Source organism: Chroicocephalus ridibundus, chromosome 7 (genome assembly GCF_963924245.1).
Source record: "Chroicocephalus ridibundus chromosome 7, bChrRid1.1, whole genome shotgun sequence".
In the NCBI taxonomy this organism is placed as follows: domain Eukaryota; kingdom Metazoa; phylum Chordata; class Aves; order Charadriiformes; family Laridae; genus Chroicocephalus; species Chroicocephalus ridibundus.
Window position 1 is genome coordinate 46,511,731 of NC_086290.1, and position 14,780 is coordinate 46,526,510.

The 14,780-nt window shown below is 53.6% G+C and overlaps 2 protein-coding genes across 3 annotated transcripts; both read right to left on the reverse strand.

Moving 5' to 3' along the window:
* Positions 1–1,871: 1,871 nt before the first annotated feature.
* LOC134518394 (schlafen family member 11-like) lies at positions 1,872–10,824 on the reverse strand. The gene is given in 4 exon segments (XM_063341135.1): positions 1,872–2,219; positions 2,260–2,630; positions 8,179–9,271; positions 10,678–10,824. Coding segments are annotated over 4 exon segments (1,959 nt in total).
* On the reverse strand, positions 10,150–14,632 carry BCL7B (BAF chromatin remodeling complex subunit BCL7B). Of its 2 annotated transcripts, none has more exons than XM_063342325.1 (6): positions 14,452–14,632; positions 13,989–14,064; positions 13,392–13,488; positions 12,134–12,304; positions 11,833–11,912; positions 10,150–11,440 (listed from the first exon to the last, which is right to left on the reverse strand). In XM_063342325.1, exons 1-6 carry the CDS (start codon positions 14,541–14,543, stop codon positions 11,348–11,350), a joined length of 609 nt encoding a protein of 202 aa, XP_063198395.1. In that variant the 5' UTR covers positions 14,544–14,632; the 3' UTR covers positions 10,150–11,347. The 2 variants fall into 2 exon arrangements, with proteins under 2 accessions (XP_063198395.1, XP_063198394.1); XM_063342324.1 differs by having other exon boundaries at positions 10,158–11,440; positions 12,134–12,319; positions 14,452–14,631.
* Between the last annotated feature and the right edge of the window lie 148 nt (positions 14,633–14,780).

The following is a 14,780-nucleotide window of genomic DNA, read 5'->3' on the forward strand; positions in this document are numbered from 1 at the left end:
AAATATGATGTGACAGTAAGAACTGGGCTGTCAACGTATGCACTATATTGCAACAGCTTGTTGGCTTCCATACTTGAATAGTCCCAGTTAGAATGAGGAAATCTTGGTGACCCACTGCAGTTTCTCAACAGCTCGAGTTCTTTTCCAACCTAAATGATTCGATGATTCTGTGATTCTATGAACTGCAGCTGAGCTCTGATCATAGAGTCATTCAGGTTGGAAAAGACCCTTGGGATCATCAAGTCCAACCATCAACCCCACTCTACAAAGTTCTCCCCTACACCATATCCCCCAACACCACATCTAAATGACTCGTAAACACATTCAGGGATGGTGACTCCACCACCTCCCTGGGCAGCCTATTCCAGGGTCTGACCACTCCTTCTGTCAAGAAGTTTTTCCTAATGTCCAGCCTAAACCTCCCCTGTTGCAGCTTGAAGCCATTCCCTCTTGTTCTATCCCCAATTACCTGTGAGAAGAGACCAGCACCAACCTCTCTACAATGTCCTTTCAAGTAGTTGTAGAGAGTGATGAGGTCTCCCCTCAGCCTCCTCTTCCTCAAACTAAACAGTCCCAGCTCCTTCAGTCGCTCCTCATAAGATTTATTCTCCAGGCCCTTCACCAGCTTCGTTGCCCTCCTCTGCACTAGCTCCAGCACCTCGATATCTCTCTCGCATTGAGGTGCCCAAAACTGGACACAATACTCCAGGTGTGGCCTCACCAGTGCTGAGTACAGGGGGACAATCACCTCCCTACTTCTGCTGGTCACACTGTTTCTAATACAAGCCAGGATGCCATTGGCTTTCTTGGCCACCTGGGCACACTGCTGGCTCATGTTCAGCCGCTTGGCAATTAGAAGCCCGGGGTCCTTTTCTGCTAGGCAGCTCTTCAGCCACACTTCCCCAAGCCTGTAGCGATGCATGGGGTTGTTGTGGCCCAAGCGCAGGACCCGGCACTTGGCCTTGTTGAAGCTCACACTGTTAGCGTTGGCCCATTGATCCAATCTATCCAAGTCTCTCTGTAGAGCCTCCCTATCCTCATGTAGTCAACACTCCCACTTAACTTGGTGTCACCTGCGAACTTACCGATGATACACTCTATGTCCTTATCAAGGTCATCAATAAGGATGTTAAACAGAAATGGTCCCAACACTGAGCCCTGAGGAACACCAGTTGTGACCAGCCGCCAGCTGGATTTAACTCCATTGACCACCGCTCTTTGGGACTGCCCATCCAGCCAGTGCTCGATCCAGCAGATCGTATGCTCATCCAGGCCATGAGCCGCCAGTTTTTCCATGAGAATTCTATGTGGAACAGTGTCAAATGCTTTTCGAAAGTCTAGGCAGACAATATCCACAGCCTGCTGACCTCTCCACATGGACACAAGTGGAAACGCAGTGAGAACAGGACTGGGGAACTGCTCTGCCTGAAATCCTCTACCAAAAAAAAGGGTAGTTTCTGTTCTTGTCTGTACGGCCCTGGTCCAAGGTCCAGTTCCCAGCACAGCTGCACAAAAGCTTCCATCAGGCCCAGCGCAAGTAGCATTGAGGCAGCAACAGAGAAAGGCAGGTGGGTAGTTTTGGTGTCAGCACCAGCCGTAATAGACTCTTAAATTAAGGCCATCGTCTTTTGATGGTCTAACGCAATCCAGCAATCACTGAACATGGGATTCTCACCACAGCCAGCGAATGCTGGATCCGGGCCGGAGCTCAGCTCAATAGGACTTTCAGTATTAACACCTTTCTCGAGATGGTTATTGTGTGTTTGTGTCAGCCAAAGATATATTTGTCAAACAGATGTAAAATCAGCAGGGCTTGTGCTGTATGTACAGAGGACGGCATGAAAGAAAAAGGGGGAAAAACACTTTATTGCTTACCCCACAAACTTCTTCAAGGGTTGATTTTCACAATTGTAGAGTATCTCTGCTGCAGAACAGTGAAAAATGTTCCGTATTCTCTCGATCTTCAAAGCCATGATTGTTTTCCCTGTTCCAGGAAGACCAAGGACAAACTGCTTCTTGACTTTGTGCAGGTTCTTGGAGAGCAGCTCATACTGTTTGAGAGTGAGAAGGTTGAAAATCTCGCTGCCGAGGAGGCCACTTAAGAAGGACCTAAAGCTCAGCACAGCGATCACAAGCGCAGGCAGGAACGTGGGGATGTCCCTGGAGGTGAGGATGTAATTCTCTGGGTACAAGCTGGGGTAACCACAGCGGTTTTCTTGGTTTTTCTTGCTGGGGAACGTCATGCTCTGCAACTTCCATCTGCTTCTTTGCGCCATTCAGGTGCAGCATTTGGGGAGTCACACACGCTTTTGAGTCATATCCCCCAACATTGACTAGTTTCTGCTTTAATGTGTGAGCGGTTTCTCTCGAGTTTTCAGACTCAGCAGAGGAGGCGCCCTCAACTACAGTATACAATACTGGATACGCATTTTCAGCTACTAAGAGAGCATCACACACAACATCCTGTTTTTTCAGCAATCCAATGTCAACAGCCCAGCTCCTTGAAAATATCGGTACCCCCTTGTTAAGCGGATGGATCCATTTTTTCATTAAATCCTCTAATCCAGGATACTCTGAGAACAGGTCGGCGCAGATGGTTTCTGGCTTCCGTTTGATTTCTTTAGAACCCGCTAGAAAAAAGAAATCAAAAATTAGAAAAACAAAATAACAGCAAATAATTTACTCAACACACCAGCTACTGGAGGAATATAGTATACCAGGAGGTCGTCAAAATAAATTATTTAGCGTGAGTAAAAAATTCAGCATTCCCAGGATACCTGGTGGGAAATCTGTAAGGATTTTTTATATGAATAAAAGAGATGTAAACTCCATACTTCAGGCATGCCTGACTTCTAAATGGAATAAGAAAAAGTCTCTTTGGAGGGATCTGTCTCCTTTTTACCTGCCCTCTCATTATTTAGGCATTATTATTATTTAGACAGATGTGTTGCTGCCGCAGTGAGACCCGTGGTTGAACCAGATGGAGCAGCCCTCTGGCAGCATCTCCTACGCTCCTGACTGGTAAAACACAATGCGTACAGCAAGGGAAAAGGCACCTAGGAGCACGACTGGTCTCTTGATGTATGGATTCACATCCCTATTAAATATAGGGAAATACATGAAGCTCCATCTCATCCCAACGGTTTTAAGCAACAGGTTGAAATTACAGCTCTGCACGTTCGTAACACACAGACAAATCTCAAGCGCAAGCAGACGGTCACACGTATGCAGCGTACACACTGACTGCGTCTCTGCTTTCCATTTACAAACCACGTTCTCGTCAAGAAACAGCAATCGCATATCCTGGACCAAATCACTATGAACCTCTCAGTACATCCATCATCTGAGAGTAATTCCTGAAAACAGATGTGAAAAGATAGCAAAATCACAAAAAAAATATTAGAAAAATCAGCAATTAATACATACATACATAGGTCAGAATTTGGGAAAAAAAAGTAATGCATGGCCTATGCTTAATGAGAAGGTTTGTGACTGATTGGAGCGGTTCTGATACCGTGCAAGGACCTGGAATTCCCTGGAATTCCATTCTGAGCTCGACCTAATGCCCCAGCATGGCGGGAACAGCACAGGATTTACATCACCTTTGGCTACTTCTCTTCCCTTTCCCTTCAGGGCTTGGTATGTGGGAGTATTTGTTGCTCAGCAACCATTGCTGCTTTTACAGCCGAAGTGTGTCTGAAATAAAGTCTTCACCGGAAAACAGAAGCAAGACAAGGTTCTCCTCTACCCCTGCAGGGTAAGGGCTGAGCTTTGCCTCCCCTCCTGTGTCCTAGCCTGGGGTTCCCCGGCAGCAATGAGCAGGGTGGCAGGATTAACTCACCGGGCGAGACAAGCGTCAAAGCCGATCAGACATCCCGCACCCCAACACTTGGTGCTCAGCCCTGACGACCAGCAACGTGGCGTTGCTAACACCCAACCCCAGGGAGCACACTGAGTTTGCAAGGCCTCAGGTCGGAGACTGGTCTGGTTGCTTTGCTTGAATTTTTGTTGACCTGTTTGGAGCTTCTTTCTCACTTGGTTTGCCTGTAATGGCATTTTTCCTAATAACCAGGTAGCTGAGCATAATAACCAATTTATACAGGCAGCAGCAACAAGCAGGTCTGCTGCACGGGACGTGATCTTTCTGCCTCTAACATGATGATGCAGAGTGCAGAAATACGGGTCTGGCAGGACAGCAGGGGTCTTGAGATTTGGAATAGAGGCTGCAGGGCCGAATTCAGGCATGGGGCGGTGAGACACAGAGCACAGGAGATTCCAAGGCCAGAAACAGCTCTCAGGTGGTCAGATGAAGAAACGCAGCCCCAGAGCTGGACAAAACCGGGTTTAAGGGTAACGGAGAACAAGTATCTGTGAAACGCGCCGTGTTTACTAAACTCCACTGGAGAAGTGAACTGGCAGCCCAGTGAAGAAAGAGCAAGGGGTAAAAGGGCGTTAGCAAATCTACAGCAAGTGACCCCAAGCGGATCCTGGAGTAGGAAGAAGAAACCATCAGCATCAGCTATGGACTCCTGACCAAAGAACCGGCGATGCTGACGACTCGCCCTTACAACCCCCAGCAGACCGGAGCCACCACCGGCAGGATCGCGAGTGGCGGTGGAAGGCTGAGCCAGGAACAGGGAAATGTGCAGGTAACTATTATTATCACTTTTTTATCACAGTGGTGTTAATTTATTACCTTTTTCTTTCTTTATCTGTAATAATTAGATCTTGACTAATAATAGTTCCCCCATTAGATTACTTAAATTTCAATTTTGCTATAAATTAATTACTCTCATTTTTGAGCGTAACGGGGCAGACAGTGCTCGGACCCCCGGGACACGAGGTACATTCTCAGCAATTTTGTGCATTAGGGATTACACTTAGTGGCAAAAATGGGAGAACGGATCGAAACACCTGAAAAACCAGGGAAACCAACATTCTTGGAGCAGCTGCATCTTTTAAATATCCTAACAGTTGTGTGCCTAAAACCTTGTCTTTATATCCCATTATCTTCCTAGAAGTTCTGTCAAATACAATCCGCAATTTAAAAAAAAAAATACCCAGAATAAACAGCTGACCTGGGTAGAGGCATTCTTGGAGTTCAGGTGCACGCCGGAGACCAGCTTTTAAATAAACCGGCCTGATAAGAGGTCATTTGACAATCTGAGCGCATTCCCAAATTTATCAGCCAGATGTGAAAGACCTTGGGGGAAGAAAATAGTATGTTATATCCATCAAAAGTCTTCCATGTGAACTTTTAAAACCCAGCACTAAACAGTAACTAAAATGATTCATTTAAAACCTCCTGCTATGGCTTGAAAAAACCCATAATGATTTATTGTTGTTTAGACAAATATTCTATCACCCGATGATCCCCACACGCACCCGGGAAGGGGAACCGGGGACAACAAGGAAACACGAGGGTTGAAATATAAATAGGTTTAATAGGATAAGACCAAATAACTAACAATAATCATAGAGAACCGGTATTGATCCCGATACTAATATCAGATATACAAGAATTCCATCAGCAGGAGCCGTGCACTCCCCGCAGGGACAGCCAATGTGGGACCCTGCGAGCGTGGCGGCTGCGGGAGGAAGGGAAGGGCTCAGGGCTCCGTCACCGGGGTGAGGAGTTCTCCGGACCACTGCCATCAAGGGAGAGCAAAACTCCTCAGCAAACTTTCTAATTTCTATTGAATGTGCCATTCATGTACGAAATAATCCTGTTGGCAGCTTGGGGCGAGTGCCCGGGTCTCGCTCCTCCTCATGCCCGCACCTAGCAAGGCCTGAAATCACTGAGACCTTGAATCCCACGATCCTTCATAGCTGGCTATAAAGTAAATATTTTCATGAATTCAGACACTAGAGTCTTCTAAAAGTGCGGTTTTCCCAGGCATTAGTCCCGTGTCGCTCAACCCAGGACACTTCCCTTCATGATCCTACTCAAGAAAATGCTGCCTACATAGCTAAGAATGGCAAGATTCCATCAAATCAACAGGGTCTCGATTTGCTGTAGGAAAGAGAGGGCTCACAGCATGGATGGCTGTACAGTTTGAAGGCAAGATCTAGACCCGCCACAGGATGAGACTGTTGAGACCCCTGTGCACAGGCAAGAGGAGCTGGATGGGCCAGTTCGGCACAGCAGCACCCTACAGGAACCACCCACATGTACCACTGCTCTCTTCAGCAGACACACATCACCAAAAGATCTTGCTGGTTTGTTCCCCTCCTACCAACACCACCTCTTCTGCCTTTTCTGTGACTGTGTCCTTGGAAGAGACCAGATGTCCCAGCTCTAAGGGCAAACCAGGGCCACAGGAGGTTTTGCATAAGGCCAGAGCCGTCAGGCATGACCAGGGCTCCAGTGGGACAGGAGGCGTCCTGCAGCTGGTATGTTCCTTGCTCATGTAGTCACTGCTGTGGACACACACGCGAGGGAAATTTGTGTTACAGGGAACCTGCAGGAAAGGAGGGTTAATTTCATCTTAAGACTGATAAACTCTTATTCAAATGGTGGACGAGAAGCTCAACGTGACACAGCAATGTGCACTCACAGCTCAGAAACCCCCCGCAGCCTGGGCTGCATCCCCAGCAGCGTGGGCAGCAGGGCGAGGGGGGGATTCTGCCCCTCTGCTCCGCTCTGTGAGACCCCCCTGCAGTGCTGCCTCCAGCTCTGGGGTACCAATAGCAGAAGGACACGGAGCTGTTGGAGTGGGGCCAGAGGAGGCCACGAAGATGATCCGAGGGCTGGAGCCCCTCTGCTGTGAGGACAGGCTGAGAGAGCTGGGGGGGTTCAGCCTGGAGAAGAGAAGGCTCCGGGGAGACCTTCCAGCCCCTTCCAGTCCCTAAAGGGGCTCCAGGAAAGCTGGGGAGGGACTCTGGATCAGGGAGGGAGCCATGGGACGAGGGGGAAGGGTTTTAAACTGAAAGAGAGGAGATTGAGATGAGATGTGAGGAAGAAATTCTTGGCTGTGAGGGTGGTGAGCCCCTGGCCCAGGTTGCCCAGAGAAGCTGTGGCTGCCCCAGCGCTGGAGGGGTTCAAGGCCAGGTTGGACGGGGCTTGGAGCAACCTGGGCTGGTGGGAGGTGTCCCTGCCCAGGGCAGGGGGTGGCACTGGGTGGTCTTTAAGGTCCCTCCCAACTCAAACCATTCTGTGATTCTTTGAAATCTGTGGTCGGAATAAACTCTCTAGGACCCTCCATACAGGTCTTGTGGAGCAGTGGAATGAAAAGCAGGACACAGCTTTTGAAGGGGAAAGATTTCACAATGAAACAGGACAACATGCCTTAAAATGAGCAAACCCTTACACCCCTGCTCCTTCAAAACAGCCTTTAACAACCTATAGAGCCACACCAAGTGTGCAAAGCCATGTTTCAGTAGACATCGGAAACGTGTGAGAGCCTCGGAAAGGGGCAGCAGTTTGCGACGTGAAAGGACTTTTGTGAACTTCAAGCTGACCTTTGCAGAGACAACTGACCAGGTGTTAGTAGCCACCCTAGTGCTGCCGACTTCATTACAGATGTTATGAGTACTTGATAAGGGGAAGGAGGAGAAAAGGCGCAGGTCAGCTTTATACCACCACTACAGTTAAAATGATTATTTCACTTCAGTGCTGGCATGTGACTTGTGCCAAAGTGCTGGATCTACTCAGATCAAACCCGTGCATGGAGAACGATCCTCGCTGGTGCACCAAGTATGGGGGATTTCACTCCATGGGGATCAGCACCAGCAAGGAGGTTTTTGTTTTTCAAAATGGTTTTAGGCACCTAAAGGGGCCAGATTTCCACCAGGCCATCACTCCCTCCCACCTTAACAAACAAAGCCAGCTTCAGAAATTTTCTGCAATTCTCATTAGGAGTAACGAAAGCTCCTGGGCGATTTTGAATTTTGCACTTCATTTAGGGGCGTACGGGATCCCTAGGAAGGCTTATTCCAGTTGGGAGTGCTTCAAAAAGTCCTGCAGAACCAGTTCAGAGAGTATTGCTTCACAGAATGGTTTGCTGTTGGGGACCAGTTCTGGTACCATCACCCCCCATGCCTGTGACTGTGCCGTGGGCCAAAGCCCCTTTTCCAGATTAGGTGAGAACGCAGAGCTAAAGAAGCTGGTCTTTCCTCCTGAAACTCTACAAACCAAGGCAGAAATTAAGCCGGCACTAAAGTAAACGCAGGTTTTACCTGGGTCTGCCTGTGTCACGAACTCTGTCCATTTTCTGACGCTCAGTCTTTCAGCCGCGGCATCTGTTGCCACCCTGGAATGGGGGTTGTCATGGAAAAGAGTGCAGCAGAACGGCTCAACTCGCGCGGCGTATACGTAGCCCTGCAAGCCTCCTGCTTCCTCGTAAATGCTCAGGATGTAAGTCTGAAACTGCGCGCCAGCCTTAGAGCCGCAGAAATGGTGGACGGGCATCGAGCCCACGGTATCAGCTACTGTTTTTACTAAAGCTTTTCTCTCCGCTTCACTATGGCTTCCAATGACTTCACGGCTCTCATCATCCACTCCAAAAAAAAAAAAAAAACCCACCTGAGTGTTTGCAAAGGCAGAGACATATTTTGGAAGGGTTTTTCTAATGTATTCCAAGATACTCTCTGTAGACAAGTTCTTAATTTCAATACGGGTTGTCTCTGTGAAATCCAGGACCTCCCCAGCCATCAGTTTGTCTCTCTCTGAAAACTTGGCAGCGGTATCTTGGATGTGATGCTCCTCAGTGCTCAGAGGAGTCTCCTTTGCTCCCCCACCAAAATTCAGCAGAGCTTTCTTAGCACTTGGTCCACTCCCATCACGGTGCCCGGCACAGCTTTCCTTCTCCCCCAGAAATACAGCTGTGTCGCTCGGAGTCATGGGGACAACTGAAGTGAAAGACCTATGGGACAACCCAGAGCTCAAGCTGCAGATCCGCAGCTTTGTGGCTGCACTTTTCCGCTCTGGATCTCTACAGCCCCCGGTCTTAACAAGAAGCAGCGAGTGCCTCTGCTGCTGCATCCCTGTGAAGGACTGCCTGGTCTCGGCGCAGCGGCTGCCGGCCCTGAGGACCTGCTCTGTGTCCAGCTTCCCAAAGCAGCGATTCTTGTCTTTGCTCTCCATCCTCACCACTGCTCCTCATGACTTCAGCAATGCACACGCTGCTATAGAAAGGTCCTTTTTTTGCCTTTTCTAATTGCCAGCGGTCTTTTTTCTGGATCTCTCTCCTAAAACTATTTTCCCAGTATCTACCACTGCATTGGGATAGTTCGTTTTCAAATTAATCCACAGCCCTTTTATCCTTTTATCCTTTTTTTTTTAATCCTGAAATGATACATGATTAAAAACACTTCACGATTGTACGCATCAGTGCGACAAAGCAAACCACACGCCTTTGGCGTGGGTTAACACACGAGATTGAATACACAGGATGTCCCGGTTTGAGTGACAACAGGACTAATTTCTCTTCTAATGCCTGGGAAAACCACACTTTTAGAAGACTCTAGTGTCGGAATTCATGAAAATATTTACTTTATAGCCAGCTATGAAGGATCGTGGGATTCAAGGTCTCGGTGATTTCAGGCCTTGCCAGGTTGGGGATGAGGAGGAGCGAGACCCGGGCACTCGCCCCAAGCTGCCAACGGGATTATTTCGTACCATGAATGGCACATTCAATAGAAATTAGAAAGTTTGCTGAGGAGTTTTGCTCTCCCTTGATGGCAGTGGTCCGGAGAACTCCTCACCCCGGTGACGGAGCCCTGAGCCCTTCCCTTCCTCCCGCAGCCGCCACGCTCGCAGGGTCCCACATTGGCTGTCCCTGCGGGGAGTGCACGGCTCCTGCTGATGGAATTCTTGTATATCTGATATTAGTATCGGGATCAATACCGGTTCTCTATGATTATTGTTAGTTATTTGGTCTTATCCTATTAAACCTATTTATATTTCAACCCTCGTGTTTCCTTGTTGTCCCCGGTTCCCCTTCCCGGGTGCGTGTGGGGATCATCGGGTGATAGAATAATTGTCTAAAAGACGATAAATTGTTATGGGTTTCTCAAACCGTAACACGGGAAAATTAAAATCATTATTAGCAACGCACAAGCAAAACAGACTATTGCAAAGACACCCACAGACGTCACGTTAATTATCGTTAATTTATTGGGCTCCTTTGCACACCTGGTTCTAATCGGTCTCTCCCGGCTACACGCGGATCCCGGCGCTCCCGGGGCGGCTCCACCGGGCGCTGCCGCGGGACCCCGGGCAGAACCGCCGCCGGGGCGGGGGGGGGGGGCGGGGGTGCAGACGGCGGCGGAGCTGGGCCCCCCCGGCCTGGGAAGGGGCCCCGCCGCGCGCTGGGACCGACCCCCGCCCGCTGCCGGGGACCGACAGGTCCGCCCTCCCCCCCCCCCCCGCCCCCGCCGCGCGATGCCTCCCGCTCCCCCCCGCCCCGCCCCACCCCGCAGACACCGGGCGCTGTTATTTCAAATAGTTTAATTTTAAAAATATTCTATTCAGTGCTAAAATAACTTTCCACTTCCACGCGCGCGGCCGCGCCTTCGGCTTCGCCAGGCTCGATCGCAGACTCGGCGGGACATGCAGTGGCGGCGGGGGGGCCGGGGGGGGGGGCGGGCGGGCGGCGGGCGCAGCGGGGAGGCCGGGGAGGGGTGGGGGGGCCGGCACCCTGCCGCCTCCCTGCCCCGTGCGGGGACCGGGGGTACCGAGGCCGGGGCAGGGCTCCCCCGTCTCCGGGTGGGGGGGGAGAAAGCCGGGGGGGGGGGGGCCATCCCAGCAGCCGGCGGCAGAGCGGGGGCAGGCCGGTGCCCGCCCGCCGCGGGGGGAGCGCTCCCGTCTCTCCCAACACTCATGGCTTAAAACTCGCAGGTTATTGCACAGCGTCCCAGCGGATCCCTGCTTGCTCCCCCCGCCGCCCCCAGCCGGGGCTCACAAGAGACCGGGAAAATCGCTCGGTGCAGGTGGAAGGCGGCTCTCTCCCGGCACCCAGGGGTGGGTGGGCAGGGTGGCCGGAGCAGGCGAACCGCCTCTGCCAGCAACCCCGGGGGGCGTGGAGAGCAGGAGCCCCGTGGAGAACTCCAGACCACCCACCGGAGACCGCCCCGCTAGGGTACAGCTCAGCAGGGAGAGAGGGAGCCAATAAATAGAGGCAGATTTGCGGGTGCCGGTGGCGGTCCCGTGCGCCCGGGGGAGGCCGGGGCCGGCGAGAGGCTCCTGCCTCGGCGCGGGGCAGGGCAGGGCAGGGCAGGCTGGTTGGCGAGCAGTGGGAGCACCCGTCCCTGGGGAAGGGGCGGGTGGAGGGAGCACCCTGTCCCCCCGGGAGGGCAGGCGGCTCTGCGAGGGCTGGCGAAGGCGCTCTCCCCGGGGACAGGCAGGCTAGCTCTCCGAGGCCGTGTGGCACACAGAGTTCTGATCGGCACAAAATCTCTTCAGAGGCGGTGCACCGGAGTCCTCCTCCTCTTCAGTTACCTGCAAGAGCCAGAGGTCACAGGCAGTGAGAGGAGCTCAGCGTGCCCACCAAGCTACACAGACCTATACAAAGCTGTGTCACACCGTGGGAAAACACTGGGCTTTCATCTGTGAGGAACCCCCAGGGGATCAGGAGTGGGAACACACTTCAGCCCTGGAGTCAGCTAAAACTGTTGTTTTACTGCAGCTCCGTATCCCTTCATCACGCTTTAACACCTGAACTGACCTGGGGGACAGCTCAAGAAGCCAGGAGGTTTGGGGAGCTCCTGGAGGGCACTTTGGGACTGCAGAGCAAGTCCATCCATCGAGGGAATTCTGCTACAAGGGGCAGCAACGAGAGGGAAAGGGCCAACCTCGGTCTGTGCGTGTTTAGATGTGGTTTCAATCCTTACCTGAGTCTCAAGGGGGACTGGCTCTTCCTTTGTGAGAGTGGGAGGCTCGTCTGCAACTTCCGAGGAAGGCAGGGAGGGCTCTGGGGAGAACAGAAGGGTTACCGAAACTGCTGACCCAGGAGCACGGCGGTACCCAGCTCAGTGCTGAGCCAGGAGAGGAGGCCTCCAGCAGAAGACGCAAGTCCCTGCTGCCCCATCCACTTCCAGCAGTACCTCAGTCACCCACTGGACAAGCAACAGCTCCAGCGGGGCCTTCCTTGGTCCCAGCCATCACCTCCTCCCTTCCCAGCCCAGCACCCACCTTCCAGCGTCTCCTGCCCCAGTGTGGGTGGCTGCGAGTCATCCGTGCGGAAGTCGGATGTGTGGGCAGGACTCATGGACTCGCTCTGCTGGGGACTAGGGCTGGAGTTGGGGCTGCTGTCCACCTTGAGCTGGTAGACATCCGACAGGGAGCTCTGGTTGCTGTTCTCATCTGCAGAAACAGCACCTGGTGAAGAAGAGCACCTTGACCCAGGGGCACAGGTAGCCGAGGGCGGCACTGAGAGCCAGGGTCTTAGGGAGAAGGAAGAGCACAGTCAGAGGCAGCTAGAGAACAGGGGGTTCACTGTCACTGATCAATGTAAGCGCTGCCGGGGAAAAGGACTCCCTGCCAGGACGCAGCTGTCATCAGAGACACAACTGGCCCACGGGAGAGGGGGTGCTTCTGCCCAGGGACTGAGTCTGAGCAGACAGAGAGCAACCCCAGGCTATTCAGAAAAAATGGGTGGAAGGCACAGGGCCAAAGCGCTGCGCTGCCCAACCTCATGTCTGCAGCTTGCAAGGGCCCCAGGCATTTGAGGGCAGGAGACCTCTCGCCTGCGTTACCAGGGTTTTGTAGCTCTTCTGTTTGGGAGGCAGCGATCTAACAGCAGGAGCAATGCCCAGCACCTGCCTGCGGACGGGGAGGCAACCCTGGCACACATCTTTTCCAGTGGCAGCCCCAAACTGCAGACCTGCAACGCTAACATCCTCAGCGCATCTACTGGAAGTGCCAATGTGCTCCCTGATTTTCCTTGGCCACACTGAGAGGCAAATAGAGAGGCGGGGGACAGGTGTACGTCCTGCTCCAGCAGTGAGTCCATGGGCCGCCCTGAACCTCGCGTGGCTCCACCACAGAGCCTGGCCTGCTCACAGCAGGCTGCAGCGCTCCAGGATCAAGAGCAAGGTCCTTTCATCCTAAGGTCCGTGCAAGTCCCTGCTGGAAGCAGGGGGCTCAGCTACAGGCAGCTGCCGATCTCTCCCCAGCAGGGACTGCAAAGTGGGGACAGGAACCCTCGCTCCTCTGGCTCCCTGTGAGGCTTCCCACAGGAAGATTCCGGAAGCAAACAATTCCGACTCTTGCTGACAGCAAAAATGAACAGCTTCAGCGGGGACAGTGCAGAAGTGGATCAGCACAAGCCCACACTGACGACAGATGCTGCTCTTCCTAATGTATGTAGCATACATAAGCCAACAACATCCTGGCTCCTCTAAGGCCTTAGAGTATTTCCCCAGCTTGAAAGGGGCTCAGCCAGACTTACCTTGGAACTCCAGGAGGAGAGAGGAGTTAGCAGAGGTGTCAGCTGGGAAGCCATTGGGTTCTCGGGCAGTGCTGCTGCTCGATTTGGATTTCTCTTTCTTGAGGAGAGGAAGAAAAACAGAAACACAAGGTTGGAGGAGCCCACGGCTGGCAAGAGGATACACAAACCCCTCCCTTCTCTCTCTCCCAGCAGCCCAGAGGGATGCGATGGTGCAGACCTTTTCCTTTTCCGGAATTTTTCTAACTGAGAGGCAAAACTTCATCTGTGAAGGGTTCAGAGTCAGGAGTAAAAGCAGGAGTTGGCACCTATCTAGGAGCAGCACCAAACAAAAGCAAGTCCTCTGGGGATGAAGGCAAGGAGGACTGACTGCAGGCAGTGCCAGCAGCGAGCTCAGGTACGAGGGAGAAGTCCAGCACAGGCCCAGGGCAACAGCAGACGGAGATCAGGGGGAGAAACCCCAGTGCAGGCTGAGGGGGGAGCGAGCGTGCATCGAGGCACAGCCGTCGGCCGGCCCCGGCGGGGAGCCCGGGGAAGCGGTGGCTCCCCGAGCCCGGCCAGGATCCGCCGGGGGGGAGGCAGCACCCGCGCGGTACCCACCTCCTTGCTGTCGGCCACCGGCACCCACTTGAATATCCGCAGGGAGGTGTCGCCCACCGTCACCCACTTCTTCTCCCTGCGCGGACACAGCCGTTACCGGCGCCCGGGAGGAAGCGGCGCCCGCGCTACCTTGGCAACAAGCCCCGCCCGCCCGCCTACGAAGCTCCGATTGGCCCAAGGGAACGCCAATCCAGAGCGCCGCCTTCCCCGCCCCCTCACCCCTCACACCATGTTGTGATTGGTCGTGCCCGCCCGCCGATCACCGGTGCTTCCGGTCCCCCCCACACTCCCGAGCAGACGGCGCCCGCTAATTGGCGGCTGACTCGCTATCCCCGCCCGCTACCCCACGCAGCACGCTGATTGGATACTCGCCACTGAAGCACCTCCACCGGCACCCGTGGGGTGCGGTGATTGGCTGCACGCCGGGCAGGCCCCACCCACCCCCCACGGCCCCGCCTCTCACCATCTGCGGACGCGCTCGATGGCCGCCATCACTTTTTTGATGTCATCCTTGGCGCGGCTGCGGGTCTCGGCGCGCACCGAGCGGCCCGACATGGCGCCCGCAGCCCCGGCAGCCCCGGCTCCGCCAACACCCGCCGCCTCCCTCCGCGCATGCGCGCGCCCCGCCCACGCCCTGTGCGTGCTGCGTCACCGCGCTCGCCACGCCCGGAAGAAGGGAGGGCGGTGGCGCGTAGTGCGCCTGCGCGGCTCGCCCCGCCCTCCTGCGGGCACGCAGGCGACGTGAGGGCGGGGCCACGACGACGGCACCGCCATCTTAGATTGGGGCAAGCC